This window comes from Xiphophorus maculatus, chromosome 6, assembly GCF_002775205.1.
Source record: "Xiphophorus maculatus strain JP 163 A chromosome 6, X_maculatus-5.0-male, whole genome shotgun sequence".
In the NCBI taxonomy this organism is placed as follows: domain Eukaryota; kingdom Metazoa; phylum Chordata; class Actinopteri; order Cyprinodontiformes; family Poeciliidae; genus Xiphophorus; species Xiphophorus maculatus.
This window is the reverse complement of record NC_036448.1, coordinates 15,244,427-15,264,047: the sequence shown is the minus strand read 5'-3', so window position 1 is coordinate 15,264,047 and position 19,621 is coordinate 15,244,427. Positions and strand designations below refer to the sequence as shown.

Below are 19,621 nucleotides of genomic sequence, written 5' to 3'. Positions count from 1 at the left end.
GTGCTTTACTTGTGTAGGCCACTGTAAGAGGTAAAATAATGTTATAGACAGAAACAAACAAGTTCTTATCCCAAGCCTGAAGCTACTTCAATCACACAGAAACCAGTGACAGAAAAACTCTTAATCATGTTTCAAAGAGCATGACCCACAGGTAACACACAAAGAGGTAGTGAATTAGCTGCAGATACCTATTAAAATTGCAATGAATTTTTATCTGAATTGCCACAGTGTATCAGGTAGAGTGATTCCCACTGTGCCAATGAATGGTAGTAATCTCAACGATTAGCAGTTTGGCGTCATACCTGTTTGACCCGAGGCCTCCCGGGAGAAAACTTCCTCTTTGTGATGGCCGGTTTTCCCATGCCAATCTTCGGCGTGAACGGTATGAGGTTTGTTGTTGGTATTATACTGCTGTGGTCACTCAGCGTGGGTAGGATCTGGGTCTGTGACGGGTCTCTGAGAGGCATCCCTCTGGCTAGAGGAGAAGAGTGTGAGGGAGAGGAGACCATTTCGGCCAATCTCTCCACAGCTGTTTTGACGGGTTTCTCCTCTAAAGACAAACCAGGAAATAACACATTGGGCTTGCTGTCCAGTGTAGAGTTCATCTCCTCTGATCTACTAGAAGTTGAAGGCTTAACAGTCTCTGCCAAGTTCATGTGAAATACACCCTCATTTGTGTTTTTGTTAGGTTGTTTAGGAGCAGTTTCCAAGAAAGAAGCCTTCACTACATCCATACTTGAAGTTTGGTGTAGTGCGACTTCCATTTGTTGTTCCATGAAAGTTACTGATGTAGTACTTGGTTCTTTGGTGGTTGAGATGATGGCCTTAAAATCCTTTGTGCTGGGGTCGACCGTGCCCTGCTCAGGGCAGGCCTCTGTATTTGCTGGCTTGATTAGCAATGTGATATCCTGCGTCTGTAGCGCCTCAATGGGCTGCTGGACAAGAAAGGGTTCCTGGCTCGGAGATGACAATGACGCAGAACTTTCTGTGGACGTGAGCTGGGGTCTAGCTGCTGGTTTTGTTTCTGTAAAAGAGTAAACAAAAGTTGGTGTTAAGAACATAAATGTATCCAACATAGTATTTACAAATAAAAGAAAATTGAGGGGCATGGAAACTAGCAACACTTTCAACTGTAAAATCAGTTATGTTTGCAATAAATTAAATCAAAATGTACAAACCTGGGTTGAATTCTGCTGTAATTTTGTTGACAGAAGGTTCAGTACCCTGCATCTCAACAGCATCTGCTCCTCCTTGGGCTTCTAAAGAGAGAGAAACGGGAACACACTTATTAGTTTACAAAAATACTTCAGCGACAGGATAATAGCATATTGTAGAAAATCATCAACAAGCAAGCTAATGAAAGGAATTGTTTTAGGTTTTCACTGCCTTAACCAGCCCTGATGAATGATCCGCAGGCCGAACACTAAAAATCCAATTATTTTCCAATCAGTGAAAGCACCTCATGCTGGAGGTACCAAATTGTTCTGGTAGCAGGACTCCTTAATGTGGAAGTTGTTGCTGTGTTTAAGGTAGCTATTTGATACACGTTGCTGAAAAACTTATAAAACAATAATTCTTACATTTTTTCATCTTTGTTCTGAAATATTAGTGAAATCCTGCACAACACTGACTGCTCTCAGGCACTATAAAATCACTGAGATCTCAACGCAAGTAATTAATCACAGAATTCTTAATTTATCCTTACTGTAACACTATTATTCTCTGTAGTTCTTAAAGAGAACTCAAAATGGATTTTAGTCCATCAGAGCTTTACAAAAACAGCAATCAGAAATCTAGCACAAAATCGCTGATCGGTGTAGGTCTAATTGTTATTGTCAAGAATCCTAAGGAGATGGATAACACCCACAATAACCAATAGAAAAGTAAAAATGAAAAACAAGATAAAAACTACCTCAGACAGAAGCAACTACCATGCAACTGGTTGCTACTAGGGGACTACTGGTCAGTATGCACTTGAAATCATTGTTTTGCTTTTTAACAAATTGGTGACTACTATGCCCTTACTCTAGTTTTGTTTTTATGTCCCATGTCTGTTTTGTTTAAAAGCTATCAATTCCTTTAACTTGTGCTGTATGAATAGAACCAGTATTCCCTGGCTATCAGGGATCCACACATCGAGCCAATATTCTGCCAGACAGCATCTGACAGTACAGACAGCCTAGTCTTAAGGAGGCACCCACTATTTCAATCCACAAGTTCCCATGTCACACTGATCCTGACACACGCATGCACCTGCTACGCATCAATGCCAGGGAAGGGAGTAACCATGACAACCAACATCCCAGGGTCTGTGTGCTCTGGGCTCATGACTGTGCAGCTTGCAGGTGCTCATCCGGTGCTCATGCCGGAAAGTAAATTAGGAAGATGGGCCTACAACCATCTCTTGCCATCAGCTATTGACCACGCTGAACACACATTCATTGTAATGAACTCTTTCCAATATTTTTTTACTCACTGAATAAGCAAACTAAACAGTTTAGATTATTACATAACTAAAACTCTGCAAAAAAAAAAATCCTAAACTCAGGACCAACTTGCACATGCAGGGCAGATTTAATAGCATCTATTAAACATCGATTAACCTGGAGCGGTGCTAAATCTGGCAGTCAAACAGCTCAAATAAAGAATTTTATTAAAGTACCCATTTGGGTGTATGCCAGATGAGTTATAATTGCAGCTGTTATCTTGTTTAATGTCATACTAAATTCCATCTATAGCGATACAACTGAGGTTTGCATGAGTGGGAATCAGACTTTTACATTGTGAGTAATAACAGTAGTATCTCTTAGTTAAAATTACACTGCTAGTTGATTACATCTGATACAAACAATATTTAAATTAGTCTAAAGCATTGATTCAGTTACTTAAATCTTACTGCACAGATAAAGAGAACACAAATAGCTATTTAAACAGTTGTACCCTTTTCTCTTATCTGTCAGTAAGAATACCAGAAAGCTGTTTCTAGAGAGCATCAAGTATATAAATATTGGCTGCTGGTAAACAGTAAAGATAAAATAGAACATCAAAATACACCATTTACGCTCTGTGATGTTGTTGCTACAGTCTGACGAGCCTGCTGTGTTATTAAGCAGATTAATATAAAATAAACTTTGCAGACTATTACAAGAAAGTGTGGCCTAAAGTAGAACTACGCAATATAGCAAATGGCAACGGTCATCACAACATCACGGATTTCAGTGCAGTAATAGCAAAAGAATGTTTTGTTGTAGATCGTTCTGTTTTAAATGTTGTCATACAACTTTTCCTATTTGCTAATTGTCAGGAGATTACATACAGTAACACGTCCATACTTTTAAACAATTTGAGAAAGCCTAGCTGATATTATGATTTTATGACTTTGTGCTAGGACTAATTCAAAACCACAACAGTAATTTGGAGGCACATTTTAATGTGTTTTAAAGCAACACCTCAAATACACCACTTTCTTGTGTGACATCACGGAAAAATGAAAAGCAACCAGCCGGGATTAGGTAGGGAAATGTGTGACTCCACAACTCCGGTTCATCCTTGGATACAAACATCCAGATACTTGAAGTTGCCATGTTTATCTATTCCAGCAATTATGCAAGAATAAACACAATGATCCGCCATCTTAAAGTTTGAGGAGTCGTGTTCCGAGTCCCAGAGACTCTTTGAATCCCCAGAACAAAAAAACAAAAGATGTTGGCTGTAGCTGACAACAGTCATTGTTCACATTATTAATCATGTACCTATATGGAAGGTCACATAGAAAGAAGCAAGCTATTATGGCATACTGAACATAAAAAAACTTGATTACTTTTATGAATCCACTGAGACACAAAGACATTAACTTTTGGAGACAAGTCCTGTGACGTATTTGGCCAAAACAAAAGAAAAATGGTGAAGCTTGAAATCCTGAGAATGCCATTCTGACTGTGAAGGACAGGAGCTGTAGCATCATGTTGTATGGGTGTTTTTCATAAGGAAAGTGTGTGGAGACATTAAAGCAACATTTTAAGGCATCAGTTAGGAAGTTAAAGCTTTGCACAAATGCTTCTTCCAAACAGACAATGACTCCAAACCCCACTAAATTAATTAGAAAATGGCTTAGAAACAACAAAGTTAATGACTTGGAGCCCTGAATTCAATCCCATAGAAAATTTAGGGGCAGAGTTTAAAAGGTGTGTGTGTGAACAAGGTAGCATGCAAACCCTGCTCAGTGGCACCATTTCTGTGAGGAGGAATGGGCCAAAATTACAGCAAACCAAGGAGCTTGAGGAAGGAGACAGTTGATGTGACGGACTGGTCAATTCATCTGGCTGAACGAGCTCTACACTCACAAGTGTGATAAACACTTGCAAAATAAACCCTCCTTAATTAAGATGGCCCAAACAGACATAACATATCTTTTTTAAAAGTGGGGAAAGCTGTGCTTTTCCAGCCAAATCTAATTAGGGGATTGTAAATGACCAGAAGTAGAAAAAGAGTGAGCATCTGTGCCTAGTGTGCAAAACAAGCAGACAGACTGTGTGAGTAGTAATGAATGAGCCAGCATTGCTTCAAGGCAGGTTAGCAGACAGGGGATCAGTGATACAATCATAATACTCTCATCCATTCTCTACAGTCAGTTGAGTGGGCTGCCTCAACAAGAGTGGGCAGTATAGCGGGCTGCCACTGGCATCCCTAACCTAGCTTGCTGTACATATTTGGGGAGGAACTTTGCACTGTAGTCCTGGCTGACCTCACTTGGACCAGATTGCAGTGCAATGTGCTGTTGAACCATAGGTGTTGGTCTTAGTTTTGGAATGAGTGGAACTCTGAAATGATTCTTGGTGCAAATAAGATTATGGATATATGGGTTTCTAACAAAAATTGCACATCCATGTACAAGTCAATAAAAAAGTATAAATCTTGACAGTCTGGTCAGTTTCCCAAAATTATAAGCTAGGTTTATCAAATGTCATTATCTAGTACAATACAGGTAGACTTTACTTTAATGAAAAACTACTTAGTGGTTTTACTGAAATCTACACTTTTGACATTTATTACCTACATACATTTCTTAAATTAATACAGAAAACAAATCTTTCATTCTTGCTCAAAGGCAATCCATCCCAACATACCTACACATTAAAGGGAACCTATCACACTTCCTTTTAAACAAGTTAGGATAGACCTACAGGTTATACAAAACATTACATTTTTTCACAAAATCATTCTCACATAATTTCACTCTTTTTGACCTCCGTTTATAATGAGCTGTTTAAGGGCCTCCTGTCTCTTTTGTAAATAAATCACTTTTGGCCACATAGCAGCAGTGGAAGCGTAAACTCTGTTTACACTCGCACTTTAGACACATGAAAATGGCTGCAGACAGATGTACAATTGTACAGCTGTACATCTTAGACCCTGAGTCAGATCCAGAATGAGTGGGGGCTCCTGCACAACCATCAAGGACTGAACAAGTCAACAACAAAGCACTTGCTTTTTCAGCAGCCATTGTACAGCGCATACAGCGGTAAAACTAGCTGACTAGCTCTGCTTGTGTTCATAGGAAACAGAAAAGTGCCCACTGACAGACATGAGTATTGGGAGGTCTATTAAATGGCTCACTTTCCAGACACCAAAAACATTACTTTATTGCCAGAAAATGGCTAGTTGATTTCTAAGCACTAGGATTGTTTCTAGAAGCAGTAGAGACCATAAAGGAAGTAAAATAATTGAATTGTACATAATAGGTCCTTTTAAAGTAATTTAAAATCAGAGAATTATGAAGAACAACACTGTTTTAATCTGCTATTAGTGGGACACCATATGGTAGTGTGAGAACACTCAAATGTTTCCTTGAAAATAAGAGAGTGTTTCTTTCTGTGCTGCTGCGGTACACAACTCTCCTTTCAATTCTTTTATCTTCATGAACAGTAACTTTCACACAACTTCGTTAACACCGATTTTAAAGTGTAGGCTGGTATGGCAAACCATTTCTCTGAACTATACCTCTGTGGCCAGCCGTTCTTGAATTCTGAATTCTCAACCACAAACCCTGGGTTTCATTTTCAATCACACAAGCTGAAGCTTGATGTATGATGCAGCCATTGTTCAACATATTCAAAAACACAGCAATTTTGGGGCTTATCTTCTACGAATTCAAGATTATTTGATCAACAAAGAGAAAGGGAGAAAAAGTTAGAGAGGATCAGAGACTAAAGTGTGTATAATCTTTTGAACAAAGACCCACCAGGCTTTTGGTCTGGCATGGGCAACTTCTCCTCCTGGACGGTGGCTTGAGCATGCTCTGGATCAGAGTGCAATGGAACAGCGAGTAATTCCGGTTTGGGATCATTGTGCATTTCAGGGGACAGCTGAACGCCAGGTTCAAGGTCTTTGTGCTTTTGAGCCGGCGGTAGGCCAGTCTCAGAGTCTATGTGCATGGGGGCTGGTTGAGGACTGAGCTCTGGGCCAATATCCATGTCCTCTGCCTCCAGCGCCCGCTCTGCAGCAGGAGACCTGCAGTTGGAGCAAACATAGTCCTCCCTGGGGTGGATTTCTCCATGGCCTGAGTTCTGACGCTCACATTCCAGGTGTAGCCATCTGACAGGAGTGCAAAGGAATTCACAGGATTGTTCAACAAATATTTCTATAACACAAATAGTAAGCAAAAGGCTAAGCACTTTTTTTTCTTACCTTTTACAAGTCTGGCAAAGTAGTAAGTCTTTGTGACGCTCGGGGTCCAGGATGCAGGAGCACACTGGACAGCACAGAGCGGGGTCCTGGTTTTGGACACAGTTCTCACATAACAGACTGGTGTGGTGCCATTGTCCACTGGTTCGTGTTCCACACTGGATGCAAACCCTGCAGTTCTGTGGAGAAAGTGGCATAATATGCTAGAGCGATTTAGAACAAGTATAGTACAAAAAAAAAATAGAGGGATCATTTCATTAATAAATATCTGCAAGGATTATTTAATCCTAACTCTACCTTAATTATATCAATAGTTTAATTTCCATTTGTTTTGGCTTCATGCTGAATCTTAACCATTTATTTCACTTAAAAGCACTACATAAAAAAATACAGACTAGTTGACAGAAAGACTGAAAATAGGGAACAGCAACATGCTGCTGTTTTAAACCTGCAATAATTGTTTATAATAAAACCTTTTCAGGAAAATTGGAGTTAAAGCTTGGGAATGAGGCATAGCATTTTTTGCTATTGTCCATGAGAATGAGGAATCTAAACATGAAAGTGTGAATATGTAGACAAGATACTGTACATTTTAAACTCAAATAGGTATCGCACAGATTTTAAGCCTCTATGTTAAATTTGATATGCAAGATGGGCCAATGATGAAAATAAGAAGTTTCTCAGAAAATTTGGTTGGAAAATATTTTCTAAAAAACATCAACTAATTTCTTTTTAACATCTATTTATAGCTTATTCATGACATGTACAATCACACAACTGAGTTTGCAGTTTATAAGACCAACTACCCACACAGCTCAACAATGTTTTTTTCTTTCTTTCTAAAGAAAAGATTCTGCAACTCAATTCAACAAAGACAACATCAGAGGACACAGCATCTTTCCAGCAATAAACCGGAAAGATTACTTTTTTTTCTCCGATCTGTATGTCAGAAAGACCACACAACTCAGAACAAAACTGACACACATATGGAGACAGGCGCTCATGCTGAGGAGATGTGAGCATCAACGATTTGTGTTAGCTGCATGGTTCTGTGCTGAGTCAAGCATAGAAGCCAAATGTGGGGGAACTCTTCACCTGCTGCTTCCTTCTCTGTGACCTACTCTAACATAACACTTGTGCTTGTACATGCAAGTACACTTTGTACTATCTTTTGGCGCGGAGGCTGAACTGAAACCTTTAAGGGATCAGCTGCTCCGAGTCATTTCTTTCACACACAATGTGCATATTCCTTTGGGTCTAAGTCACTCTACCCAGCAACAGAGCCTTGGTGTATTTATTTTCTTCCCATCTACACACACTGAACACAACATGACTCTGCAAGGAAAAAAAAAAGAAAAAAAAGAGGAAAATGGAGTACCATTATGTACAAACAACAATTTAAATCAACCACAATAATTTCCCGCTCTGACAATGTGTATCAAGTTTCACTGCTTTCATTACAGTTATGTTACAATTAAAAATAACTTCTTTTTTTTATCAGTCCGGGGCTGAGAAGTTTAGGATGAGTCCTACCTTACACCTCCACCCATTGGTTGGCAAAGAGTCGATAGCCGGTTGCAAGCAAAAGGTGTGGTAGCCTTTGTCGCACATGTCACACACCAGCATTTTAGTGTCCTCTCCTGGGTTCCTACAGGAAATACAGAAAACAAAGAGTGAAGTGATACTGTGTAAGATTTGAGACGTCCTAAACAGAACTTTTTGTCATATTCAAAGTATTTTCTTTCATCGAGCCATATTTCAAAACTTCACTAAAATCAGGTAGACATGATCTGGATGGACATTGTGAGTTTGTGCCACTTTGTTATGATTTTTAGGTCGAAAGACAAACAGTTACAACAACAGACAAATGCCAACACTAGTTTGGAAGACATGAATACATAAATACTGCTTTAGATATTTGCAGGACCTTCTATGCGGCAACTGATTCCAACGAGCTCAAAAAGCTGTTTACATTCCTGCTGTTGCAAATTTTTAAACAACTGAATCAGAAAGTGTTTATATCCTATTTTTTGCCCACTTTAGTTTGCTGTTTTTTATGCACAAATATACAAGCACCGTTTGTACATTTCATTTTTAAATGATCCAATTCGGTTTCACGTTTCTTACAATATATTTGAATGTAACTTCACAGTATTTTTTTTTTCTTATGCTTTAAATGTGCCTTTGCTATGGAACCTCTTATTTCTGAATTTTTGTTATTATGTTCTTTGTGTGAATTTAAATGTTTCAATTTACCCATCACTTTACTGTTGATACACCTGAATTTCCCCACTACGGGACAATAGAGGATATTTCTATTCTAAACTTGCAGTACTTAGCATTAATGAATGGCTGGCTCTTTACAAGCTTAATGTTAATACAAAATTTCAGAAAATGTTGAATCTTGTGCAATTGACAGTTTATTGCACAAGATATGATAAAGTGTGCTAAACAACTAAAAAAACATTTGGGTTTTCTATACAAATATAAGACTTAAGCCTCAATGGGCAGTTTATATAAAGGTCAGAGGTTACATGAATTAAGCTTCTCAGTTAGTTTTTCACCAGCCACAGAGGCAAACAAAACAACGTGCATCATGCCTGGGAGCGGTGCAGAAACTAAGAAGGACCACCAGTGAAAGAGACAGATTCTTTGTAAGGCTTCATTTAGGTGGGAGGTTAAAGTGACTCACTTGCATGTCTGGCAGATTTTGCACTCTGGGCATTGCCAACCTGCCCTTTTTAGAGGGGTCACTGCTATGTCCAGGCACATCCCGTGGTAATGCAGACCACAACTGGTGCAGAAGAGCTGGTCTAGTAGGTCCCCTGGGCTATCGCACAGCACGCAATTTACATCGTCTACAACTATCAAACCAAACACAACAGGCACATCGGTAAATATCTAGCACATGATATTCTTCATCTAATTATGCAATTTCTTAACTTACATTTGAGAATTGCCAATTCAATATGTTCTGGGCAGTGGAGTGAAAGACTTCTAATATCTTGAAATGTTCCAGCTGCCCCTGCGCAGGGGTAATGGTAGAGTTGAGCACATCCTTCTGCACAGCACTTAATGGAGGCTCCAAGGCGCTTACAGTATGCACAGTGCTGTAGAGACAAAGAAAAATAACATAGCGTTTTGTAAAAACAGTCTTTGTCTGCAAAAGCATAATAATTATACCAGCTTCACTAAAGATCGTGACTAATACTGACTTTAAAAAAAAAAAGGGAGGATGGTTTAGATCCTTCAACATTTCTCGAAAAAAATATGAATCTGGATTTTAGCCTTAAGAGCAAAACAACAAAATCTCAAGCATCTTCTATTGTCCGCCAACTCCATGAGTGTGAACTAATAGCCGCAGTGGAGATCAAGTGGCAGAATTGCTATTCAGCTGCTGGACCGATGGGCTGCAAACAATCAGAGAACTTTGAGCAGCAACACTGCTACCAGACACAGCCAACCGGCTACGAGAGCTGTGTGCTGCTGAGTGGCATGACCTTTTCCATTTCACAGCTGAGAGATCCACGCTGCCTCTCTGACCTTTACCAGTCAGCCTGATCCAGCCGCTTTTCTGTGCCTCAATGAAGCAGTCCCTCCCTGCTGCCCTGGCACATTAAGATGGTGTTAACACCCATTAGTCTACAGATGTTCTCCCTCCACTTACCTTTGTGCTCCCTGAGTCAATGGCTCTGTCCACGTTAAGAAGAGATTGTCCCTCGCCCTCACAAACACCGTCAGACCACAAGGCACAACTCTGATGTGCCCAACATTGCCCTAGAAAATTTCAAGTGATAAAATACAAAATAAAAGCCTCTAAGGCAAAAACTAGCAATCAAATGGGGTTCAAATACAAAGTTTCATTAACAGGGAAAAATAAAATGCTTGGTTCAAAAAAATTACGGTAAGTTACAGTATCGCCAATCCTACCTGACTCAAAAAGAGACTGGACTTTAAGACCTTGTGGAAGGCCGACGTGAGAAAGCTCATCCCAAAATCGACTGGCAGAGTCTGGTTCTTCATGGCAGGTTTCAGACCCACTGGGGGGGAGGAGGAGGTGAAATTTATTACAGAAAGGAAGTTTAAAACCATTCAAAGCGAAATGATTATACGTAGACTTTCAAAAGCTGAAATAAGGAGACAAGAAAACTGAGATGAGGGAAAGTAAAAGGCCATCTATTGTAGTGAATGAAGAGTCTGGTTGCCCTGAGTCATACAAGGATTAAAAAGGATGTTTCTTTAAGTTATACAACACAGAAAATAAATGAAAAAGCATTAGCGTTTCAAAGGGGCCTTCATTTCAATCAACAGACAAAATAATAAATAATTAAAAAGATTGTTTTTGACAAGATTGCACACTCATGATAAGACGCCTTATTGTTTACAGCCTAATTATGTAATTATATTCACCTTTCTTACAACTGCACCGTGTCTGTCCATCATGATAATTAAAAAAAAAAACATAAAAGGTACCTACTTCCTGGCAGACTGCCAGACCAAACCACTCTACTTTCATGACAATATCAGGAACTGAGAAAACCAGAATTCAGTTTATTAAAGTCACCAAATATACTAGGCTGTTGTTCAAGAAAGTCAGAGACAGCAGTGACCAGCCATTTGGAAAATGAGGATCCAATCTCTCTCTAACAACAATAGTCAGTGAAGAAGAAGTTACAGAGGGAAGAAGACCACAGGGTTACATAGCGTAATCCCTGCTTCTTTGATAACAGAGTGTGGTGTTTCACTTTGGGAATCGCCAGTCATGCTGAAGTGATTCCCATAGTGAAACTGAAAGCAAAACTGAAGTGGAAAAGTAAGCAGAATTTTCCTTTCAGGCATGGATGGTGTGTTAGCAGATTCTTCAGACTGCTACTTTTTGAACGTGGAAAACCTTCAGCAGATAACAGGAATGAAGAACATATTATAGCAAGGATATTCAATTTTATCCTTAGAAGAGTCAATTTCTGTCAATCTGTCTTCAGGAAAGTTGAGGAATTATGCTAAAACTAAGGGTCTGGGGTTTTGATTATTGATTATTGTCCAATAATCAATAAGGCTTTACTATAGTTTCATATTTTTAGTGATGCAGAGGGAGACAGCTGTGTAGCTTTGCGTTGCTTTGGCAAAAAATCTAGTTTTATGTACCTACATACATTTTAATGTTACAATATTTTAAATTCATATATAGAAAGATATTTTTTTTTATCTATAGCTCAAAATCACAAACTTAATTTAACAAAAATCAGTAGCGGCAGATTAAAGATTTACAAAAATCTTACAGTTTTTGGTTCATTTTTCTACCTCTCTGATTAATCTTTTAAACAAAAACATTTCGAAGATGGGCTTACTTGGTTTCCTTCTCTCCTGAGGTGTCGTCAACAGCCGTTTTTGGCTGAGCAGTTACGTCGCCATCACTGCCGTCGCTTGTCGAGCTTTCCTCACCATTATGGCTGACAGATGTTTCATGCAGAGATGTGGTGCTGAATACTTGTAGTTCCCCCTGACCCAGAAGGCTACGACCACCACAGTAACAGAAGGCACAGAGACGCTCCCTGAAATCAAGAAAATGTTAATGTTTAATTGTAAACCTACTGTGAATAAATACAAAACAATGCATGTCAGCATGAACTTAAACTTTCTCACTTCTGGCAAAAAGGCATTTAAATGGCTCTCTTTTTCCACTTTGAACCGAAAAACATAATCGTACACACATCTGGACATGAAAATGTTTCAGATTTCTTAAGAAGAAAGCCATCGTTCAAATGACAAAGTTGGGCTGGTAATAAGATCCCAGGAGACGCTGCTGATCTGACCTCAGTCACTAACATCAATGGTAGAGACACGCTACGAGATTGATTACAGCCTTTAACAAAGTGACACCTGGGAAGAGCAGACTGCATCCACCACCCGATGACTTCCACACGTGTGTACACGAGCAAGACAAAAACCAATATTCTTCACTGGACAAACTACACGTTTCTTTTATTCACATACATATAACCAATATTAACTGTGGGTCAGGCAAAGTTTAGTGCTACTGACCTGCTTTTGATTTCTCCACTTGCTGGGACAGATGGTCCTGTTGAACTCTCTGCTGGGGGGCTCTGGGCCAGAGGGGAAGAGCGTTTCTCCTCCTCTGGCGCCTCAGTGGTCTCCACTTCCACAGTCTCCACTGGCTGGATTTGTGTTTCTGTGGAAATAAACAACAAAACCAAGAAATTAGTTAGTCAAATATCTACTAATAACTTATCATGGTTTACAAATATACATATTAAGACATACCAATACTATTGCAGGTTAATTGCACTGAAGTCAGATTTGAGGTAAAAACCTCAAGCATTGATTACAGCTAACCCACAAGTGAGGCACAGAAAACAAACATTCCTCAAGTAGTAATGCTTATTCACAAGTCATGTCAAGACTGACAATATCCCGTGTTCATTACCATTGCATAATGACTCAATTCAAAAAACCTGAAAAACTGTATTATTACTTAGAAGTAACATTTAACTAGGTCAATGCAGCAAACATTCAGTGACATCATGTGAAATTTCACACTGACAATTTAAAGATCTCTACATCTAAATAGCTTAACAATTAAGACAGTTAAAGAGTTGTGCAGGAAACTAGATAACAGTTTTTGACATTAATATTCAAATATCTTTTACATACAGGTACGTTTCAATAAAGAACAATATTAACAAAAGGTTATTTCCGTAATTTATTTAAAAGTAAAACTATGTTCATCTATTGTACAGCTTATGCACTCAACACTTGGTCAGGGCACCTTCTGCTTGAATTCCAGAATCAATGCGGTGACATAGAGGCGATCAGCCTTTGACACAGCTTAAGTGTTTAGGAAGCCCAGGGTACTTTGATAGCAGCCTTTAGCTCATCTGCATTATTGGGGCTGGTTTCCTCCTTTTGACTTTAATCTGGACAATCAAGCACGGTGGCTTTTGGCAGCATGGGTACACACCAAGCCCTGCCAAGAAATTAAATGAGCAGCTCCACAGAGCTTGTCTGCAGAGGGAAGAATGAATTTTTCTAAATTTCCTAGTAGACGGCTGAGTTTGACTTTGGACTCGATTAATCACAGTAGGCCAACACCAACAGATAACATGGCATCCCAAATCACTGATCCAATCCTTTGTCTTTTTAGCCTGGTTCAGACATTTCTGGTTCTGTCTGTGGATCAGGAGTAGCTTAACACATGGAATGTGAGATTTGTGGCCCATGTCCTGAATACATCTATGTGGTGCCTCTTAAATCTCTGACTCAAGCCAAACTCACTCTCTTGTGAATCTCCCACAAACATTTAAATAGCCTCTCCTTCATGATCCCCTTACGCATGCAGTCATTACTGTTGCTTATGGAGCATTTTTTTTTCCTTCCACCCAACTTTCTATTACTATGAGGGTTTCCCCGTGTGTATTATAAGCCTGGTGGGCTGCCAAGCTATAACTGCCAGGCTAAGCGTTGCTTGATTTTATTTTATTTTTTTAAAGAAAATACACCAGGACTTGCTGTGATTCCAAATAAAAAAAACTTGTTCCTTAAAGCTGTAGCAGCCAAAACAAATAGTCTCTGTAGCGCTTATTAAAAACTCAACAGTCAGAAAATGGAAACGCTCGGTCTCATAAATTCAATCTCCCTGTTTGTCCCTCTGTATCCAGCAGGGAGATGCAAAGTGCAGCGGGTCTAGCTCATCATGCAGGGCCGGTCCAAGGTTGTATGGGACCTTGAGGAGAATTTGATCTAGGGGCCCCTCTTCCTGCAAAGAACATCAGCACCTATAACAGCATTTCAACGTGGATTTAGTGAAATCTGGGAGGGAGGGGATCTAGTTCAATTGGTTGAGCTTAAAAGCAATCATTGATAATTGTTATTTAATGGAAACCCTGCCTATGCTGGCATTAAGCATTCTGAACAGCCAGCATCCAGAGCAAAATCCATCTGTGGCTTAGTGTGGAGGGGGTAAATTTTGAGAAACTGAATTTAGGGTATTCATAAACTGCATTAAAACATAGCAGAAATAAATGTTAGAAATACATCATTGAATAAAAAAAACCTCTATAATGCATTTCACTTTCTAATAAATGTACTTTTTCAAATATATTCTTATTTATTACATCACTGTAGTTCTTGATTTTTTTAAAGCCCACAGACAGAAAAGAAAAAAAGAAAACAACTGTTTTGTTCGCTAAATAAAAAATGACTGTGGTTTGAGGTAAAACAAAAGACAAGCCAGTTCACAGATTCAGAATTTCCCAATATCTCAGGCACAGAACAGCGAAGCACTAAGATGTATGAGAATGGAAGGCCTGGTCATGTGATGTGATGTACACATAAAAAAGCACATAAATGGGTCTGAGGAGACTGATGGGATTTTAAAAAGCTTTTAGAGGGCATTAGCCTTGGGCTCTTTCCCACTGCACCTCAATGCCAATCTCAGAGCAAGAGGAATGATGGAAGTGGAGAGAGAAGAAAAAATGCACACCCAAAGCAGCATCGCAGTTCCATTTAAACCCTTTCAATTATAGCCCTAAAGACGAAGCATGGGGTGCTAAGAAAAAGCTCTCACTCATAGTTCTCACCCCTCACCACAGTACTGGTGAGGGGACTCTGCTACCTTTACTGACACACTTTTTGATGCACTCTTGGCAAAGGGCTGCCTGGATGTAGAAGCTTATTAAAACCAATGTGTGCATAATAGATCAAGAAGGGGGACTACAAAGTCTTACCTGCATCCTGAGGGTCTGTGGTCTCCGTTATCTCTGTACCATCCATGCTGTCCTCCTCATCCACAACAACCCTTCCCCTGGTGCGACCCCTACAGCAAGGAAGAGACACAAACAAACAGAGGAAATCAAAAGGGGAAAGAAAAGAAAAACAAAGGTTGGCTAATGAAGTGAAGCTGATGGTGTGGTTATGAATTAGTTAAATATAGCCACAGTTTCCAAGGTGATTTAATGGAGGCAATAGAGCCCAGGGCAAGGCAGAGACTGAGTAGTGACAGGGGATGCAATAGTTATCATCAACATGAACAAGATAGAAAACACCACAAACCACCACTGAAAGTATCCACATAAAATATTTCCAGCAGCACAGTGGAAACTTGTGAGAATCAAAAGATGCCTTTATGCATAATCCACAGCTAGTTATAAACAGAATTATTCTATTAATTTATAATGCACTGCACCCAAGATACAACCACAAATACGACAAAGCTGGGTAGGCAAAAAGATAGTAATGTGTGTGTGTTTAAAACACACATTAAAATGCACGAGTGTGGGCATGAGTGTGATTAAAATACACACTCATGCAGTTCTTATTTATGAACAGATATAAAGCAAGTCACAAGTGTTTCAAAAAAAGTATTTCTACAGAAAAACTTTTTGAATTCTAGTTATTGAGATAAAAATGTCATCAAATACATTTTGCAAAGGCTTTTGCTCAAGGTGCCGTTTTAGAACCGTTCTATTTCAGTCATTTGGCAGTAAATAATCAGGCTTTCAATAAAGGCACTTGATCCATCTGATCACTGGTCTTACATTTCAAATTCAAAGCAAAAAAGTGCTGCATTGTACTAGTCGCCCCAAAAACCTGACTAACTTGCCTTCCTTCACAACAAACTTGACTAATTAATATAAGGTAAAAGTGAACTATTCTGGTAACTGAAGGTGATTGACACTTGAACAATATCAATAGAACTTATGTTCAATAACATGTTCAATAATTTCAGCCACAAGTGGCTTCTCCTCTGAAGAGGCCCCATTAAGTTCTTTTTATAGGAATAGCCACATTTTGGTAGGCTTAAAGTAAAACCCATACACTTTGCACTTTGAGATGATGAATTGAGGAATGATCTGTAAGACGTTCAAAGTTTTAAACTTTCCCACAACTTCATATCCCTGAGGTGTCTGCTGTTCCATGGTCTTCATGATGATGTTGGCACAATAACATTCTCTAACAATCCTCTGGGGCTTAGCAGAACAGACGCATCTACGCTATGATTGAGGATGTTTCATACCCAATAAAGGGGAGGTTCGACTAGGGACCAAAATTCCAACATTTGATACATTTTCAGACATTGCTGTTTGCTTTCACACAGTACCGTTTCAAACTAATGTAACCTTTTGCAAAACCTGTTTGTCTTCCTCGCCTGTGGTAGCGGTGTATCTCGGAAGGAAATGACACAGAAACCTCTGAAGAAGAGAATAAGAGCAACGTCCTTCCTCACGAAATGTAAACAAAATTGGAGTGCCATCATTTTCTAAGATTTCACTTTTGTAAAAGACTACGAACCGTTTCTCCCACTAACGCTAGACAAACGGCTTTGTTTTGTTTTGATTTGACCAGAATGCCCTGCGCTATAGTTACCTTCCTGCTTTGGGAACGGTCTCTTCACATATGAACTCGAACCGCGCCGGAGTTCACTTCAACTGAACCCAAATGAACTGAATTTTCTAGGCAAACAAACTAGAGTTTAACTAAAGCGGACTAAACAGGGCTGGTGTGAATACACCCTTAGTTTACACATGGGTGGACTATATTTAAGAACCAGGTCACTTCTGAAGGCAATTACTTGACCTAAGATTTATTTAGAGGTAGACAACTAAAAGGAGGGTGAATAAAATACACAGCACATTTAAAGAGATTTATTTATGAAAATTTTCCAAAACTAATTTACTAACTGTACACTACTTTGTGTTGATCAAGGAAAGTAACATAACAGATTACTCTGGTCGTAGTGTAATTGAAAGTGAAAAAACAAAAAAAAGAATAGGTAGGTGTATATTAATCAACAATACAGCACTACAGTTTGCATATTAGATTTTAACACACTAACGCACTTCTTAATAAACAGTACAAATACCCTCAGCAACTACCACCAAAGAATCAGCCAAGCTAATTCTGGAAACACCATTTATGGTAAAGGTGAGAATACTGAGACAACAATTATAAATACAACACTAAAAATCATCCACTGTTAGCATGATATATGGGGAGAGCCAAAACAGTCCAAGTGAAAGGAATGTTTCTTATGTGCTCAGGAAGATACGCAGAATTAAGAGAAAGAAAAGACTGGGGGTGGTGGGGTAATCTTCAGTGCCACTGGAGAGAAAAATCACAAATGGCTATACGCCAAATCAACCCCTCCCTCTAAATGACTTCCATGGGAAGCAAACCTTAATCACAAAAATGACAGAAGGAGCCTCAAGGAAACTTTGTCTGAAAACATAATTACCAAAAAGCTTGAGTCATACCACTGAAAATGAATATCTTGGTGAGGTTGAAACTCCCATTGTTCTGAAAAAAATAAAATAAAAATTACACACAGACAAGTCATTTAGCCCCTGTTGAGAGGCTCGTTTAGCCTTCTGTGACCTTTAAAGCACAATTCTTTCCCCAACATAAACACACCAGTCAACTTTATTTCATTAAAATGTTCTTGTATATTAAAGTTTCTTTCCAGTTTTATTGTAGATTTAGTTAAAATTATTTCAAACATTTATTGTAGAACCACTAATAGGCAACTACGGTAAACAAGATTTTAGTATTTTAATGTTGATCTTAAAATTCATTGTAACACAGACAGAACATCTTTTCTGCCCACAACCATCACCATCTACAATAACTCTTTAATTAAATGAGTTATAACATTTAATTTTCTTTTTGGACCAATAAAGTATTTTTGAATTTAAATTGACGAATTTATTTCTATAGCATATTTCTATGGCAGTGAAAGATATTAGAGGGGAAATAATGTTTATTTTCCAGGCCCAGAGTACCATTTCATAGCACAATCAATTTCCTATTTTACTTTCAGTTGTTACAAAATTAAGAAAATTGACTTCATCAACTAACACCTTGAAATTGGGCCTCTCTCTTAAAAAAAACAAATAAATAAATAAAGAGACAGAGGCCCTTCAGAAAGTCATCACAACAGCGCTCCTATATTAACCCTTTAATAACTTTTTAAACCAGAGTTTAACTGAGATATAGCTCCTTAATGAGCTCAGCAGATGCACAGTTCCACCAGGTGTTTGCCAATTGCGGCTGGATAGTCTGAAGGAGCTGAGTGGGAGAGTCGTGAGAGAGGACAAGAAGTTTGGGTTAGAAACTGCAGTTCGGAGGAGGAGCTTCATCCTCAAATGTGTTGCTAGGTCTTCCCCAAGCTGAATGGCTGACACGAGAGATTAAAGGATTTCTCAAACATGCATGAAAGATTCTAGGCAACACTCCATGTTTCTGATGAGGGAATAACATTATAACATGATGTAAAGCTCAAAAAGGTCAATTTTATATAATACTGCCCCTTTAAAAAGTTAATCAAATTTTTGTCAGAATATACATGGCAATTTCATCCAAAGTACTGCATGTGACAGACATGCATAAATTTAGAAATTCAAGAAGGGGGCAAATACTTTTTCACACCACTGTATGCCAGTGTTAATATTACAACAAATATAAATACTGGTTATCAGCACACCAGCAGTATTAATATTGGGTATCAATATCAGACTTAATTTGCACATCAGGGCATGCGTAATTTAAAGAGTGCTCAGAGTCAACCTTTGTGATAGTGAAATATTGCAGGCTAAAATGACGTAAGTTATACAGGCTACAAATGAGAAAATATGTGTACATTTGTTTTATTGTCTTCTGCCGACCATATACAAAAATATCCACCTTATTGATAACTGTGACTTTATGTTTCTAAGGTGGCAAAAACAAAATGTAAAGCAAGAAGCCTCAGAACCTTTTATAAAACTTGTTTCATATTTTACTGGCTGTTGAGTAGAAACATTTAGATTCCAGTTGTAATTTCTGAGAACAAGTCTATATAGCTTTGTATTTCACAAACTGAGGATGCCACATTAGCTCTTAAAAATAATTATTTTAGGTCCATCTTCAAAGAAAACTAGATAAA

The 19,621-nt window shown here is 38.7% G+C and overlaps 1 protein-coding gene across 8 annotated transcripts in view; it reads right to left on the bottom strand.

Annotated features, from left to right (window-relative positions):
* The window catches only part of kmt2c (lysine methyltransferase 2C), a 75,590-nt gene that overhangs the window by 41,901 nt on the left and 14,068 nt on the right, over nt 1-19,621 (bottom strand). For all 8 annotated transcript variants that reach the window (XM_023335885.1, XM_023335886.1, XM_023335888.1 and 5 more), the window contains exons 3-14: nt 15,429-15,517; nt 12,727-12,874; nt 12,033-12,236; nt 10,615-10,724; nt 10,352-10,461; nt 9,632-9,794; nt 9,377-9,548; nt 8,218-8,332; nt 6,688-6,863; nt 6,242-6,594; nt 1,179-1,259; nt 303-1,024 (exon numbers count right to left, since the gene is read on the bottom strand). In XM_023335885.1, the coding sequence (XP_023191653.1) occupies nt 303-1,024; nt 1,179-1,259; nt 6,242-6,594; nt 6,688-6,863; nt 8,218-8,332; nt 9,377-9,548; nt 9,632-9,794; nt 10,352-10,461; nt 10,615-10,724; nt 12,033-12,236; nt 12,727-12,874; nt 15,429-15,517 (2,443 nt within the window). The remainder of the gene's footprint in view (nt 1-302; nt 1,025-1,178; nt 1,260-6,241; nt 6,595-6,687; nt 6,864-8,217; nt 8,333-9,376; nt 9,549-9,631; nt 9,795-10,351; nt 10,462-10,614; nt 10,725-12,032; nt 12,237-12,726; nt 12,875-15,428; nt 15,518-19,621) is intronic.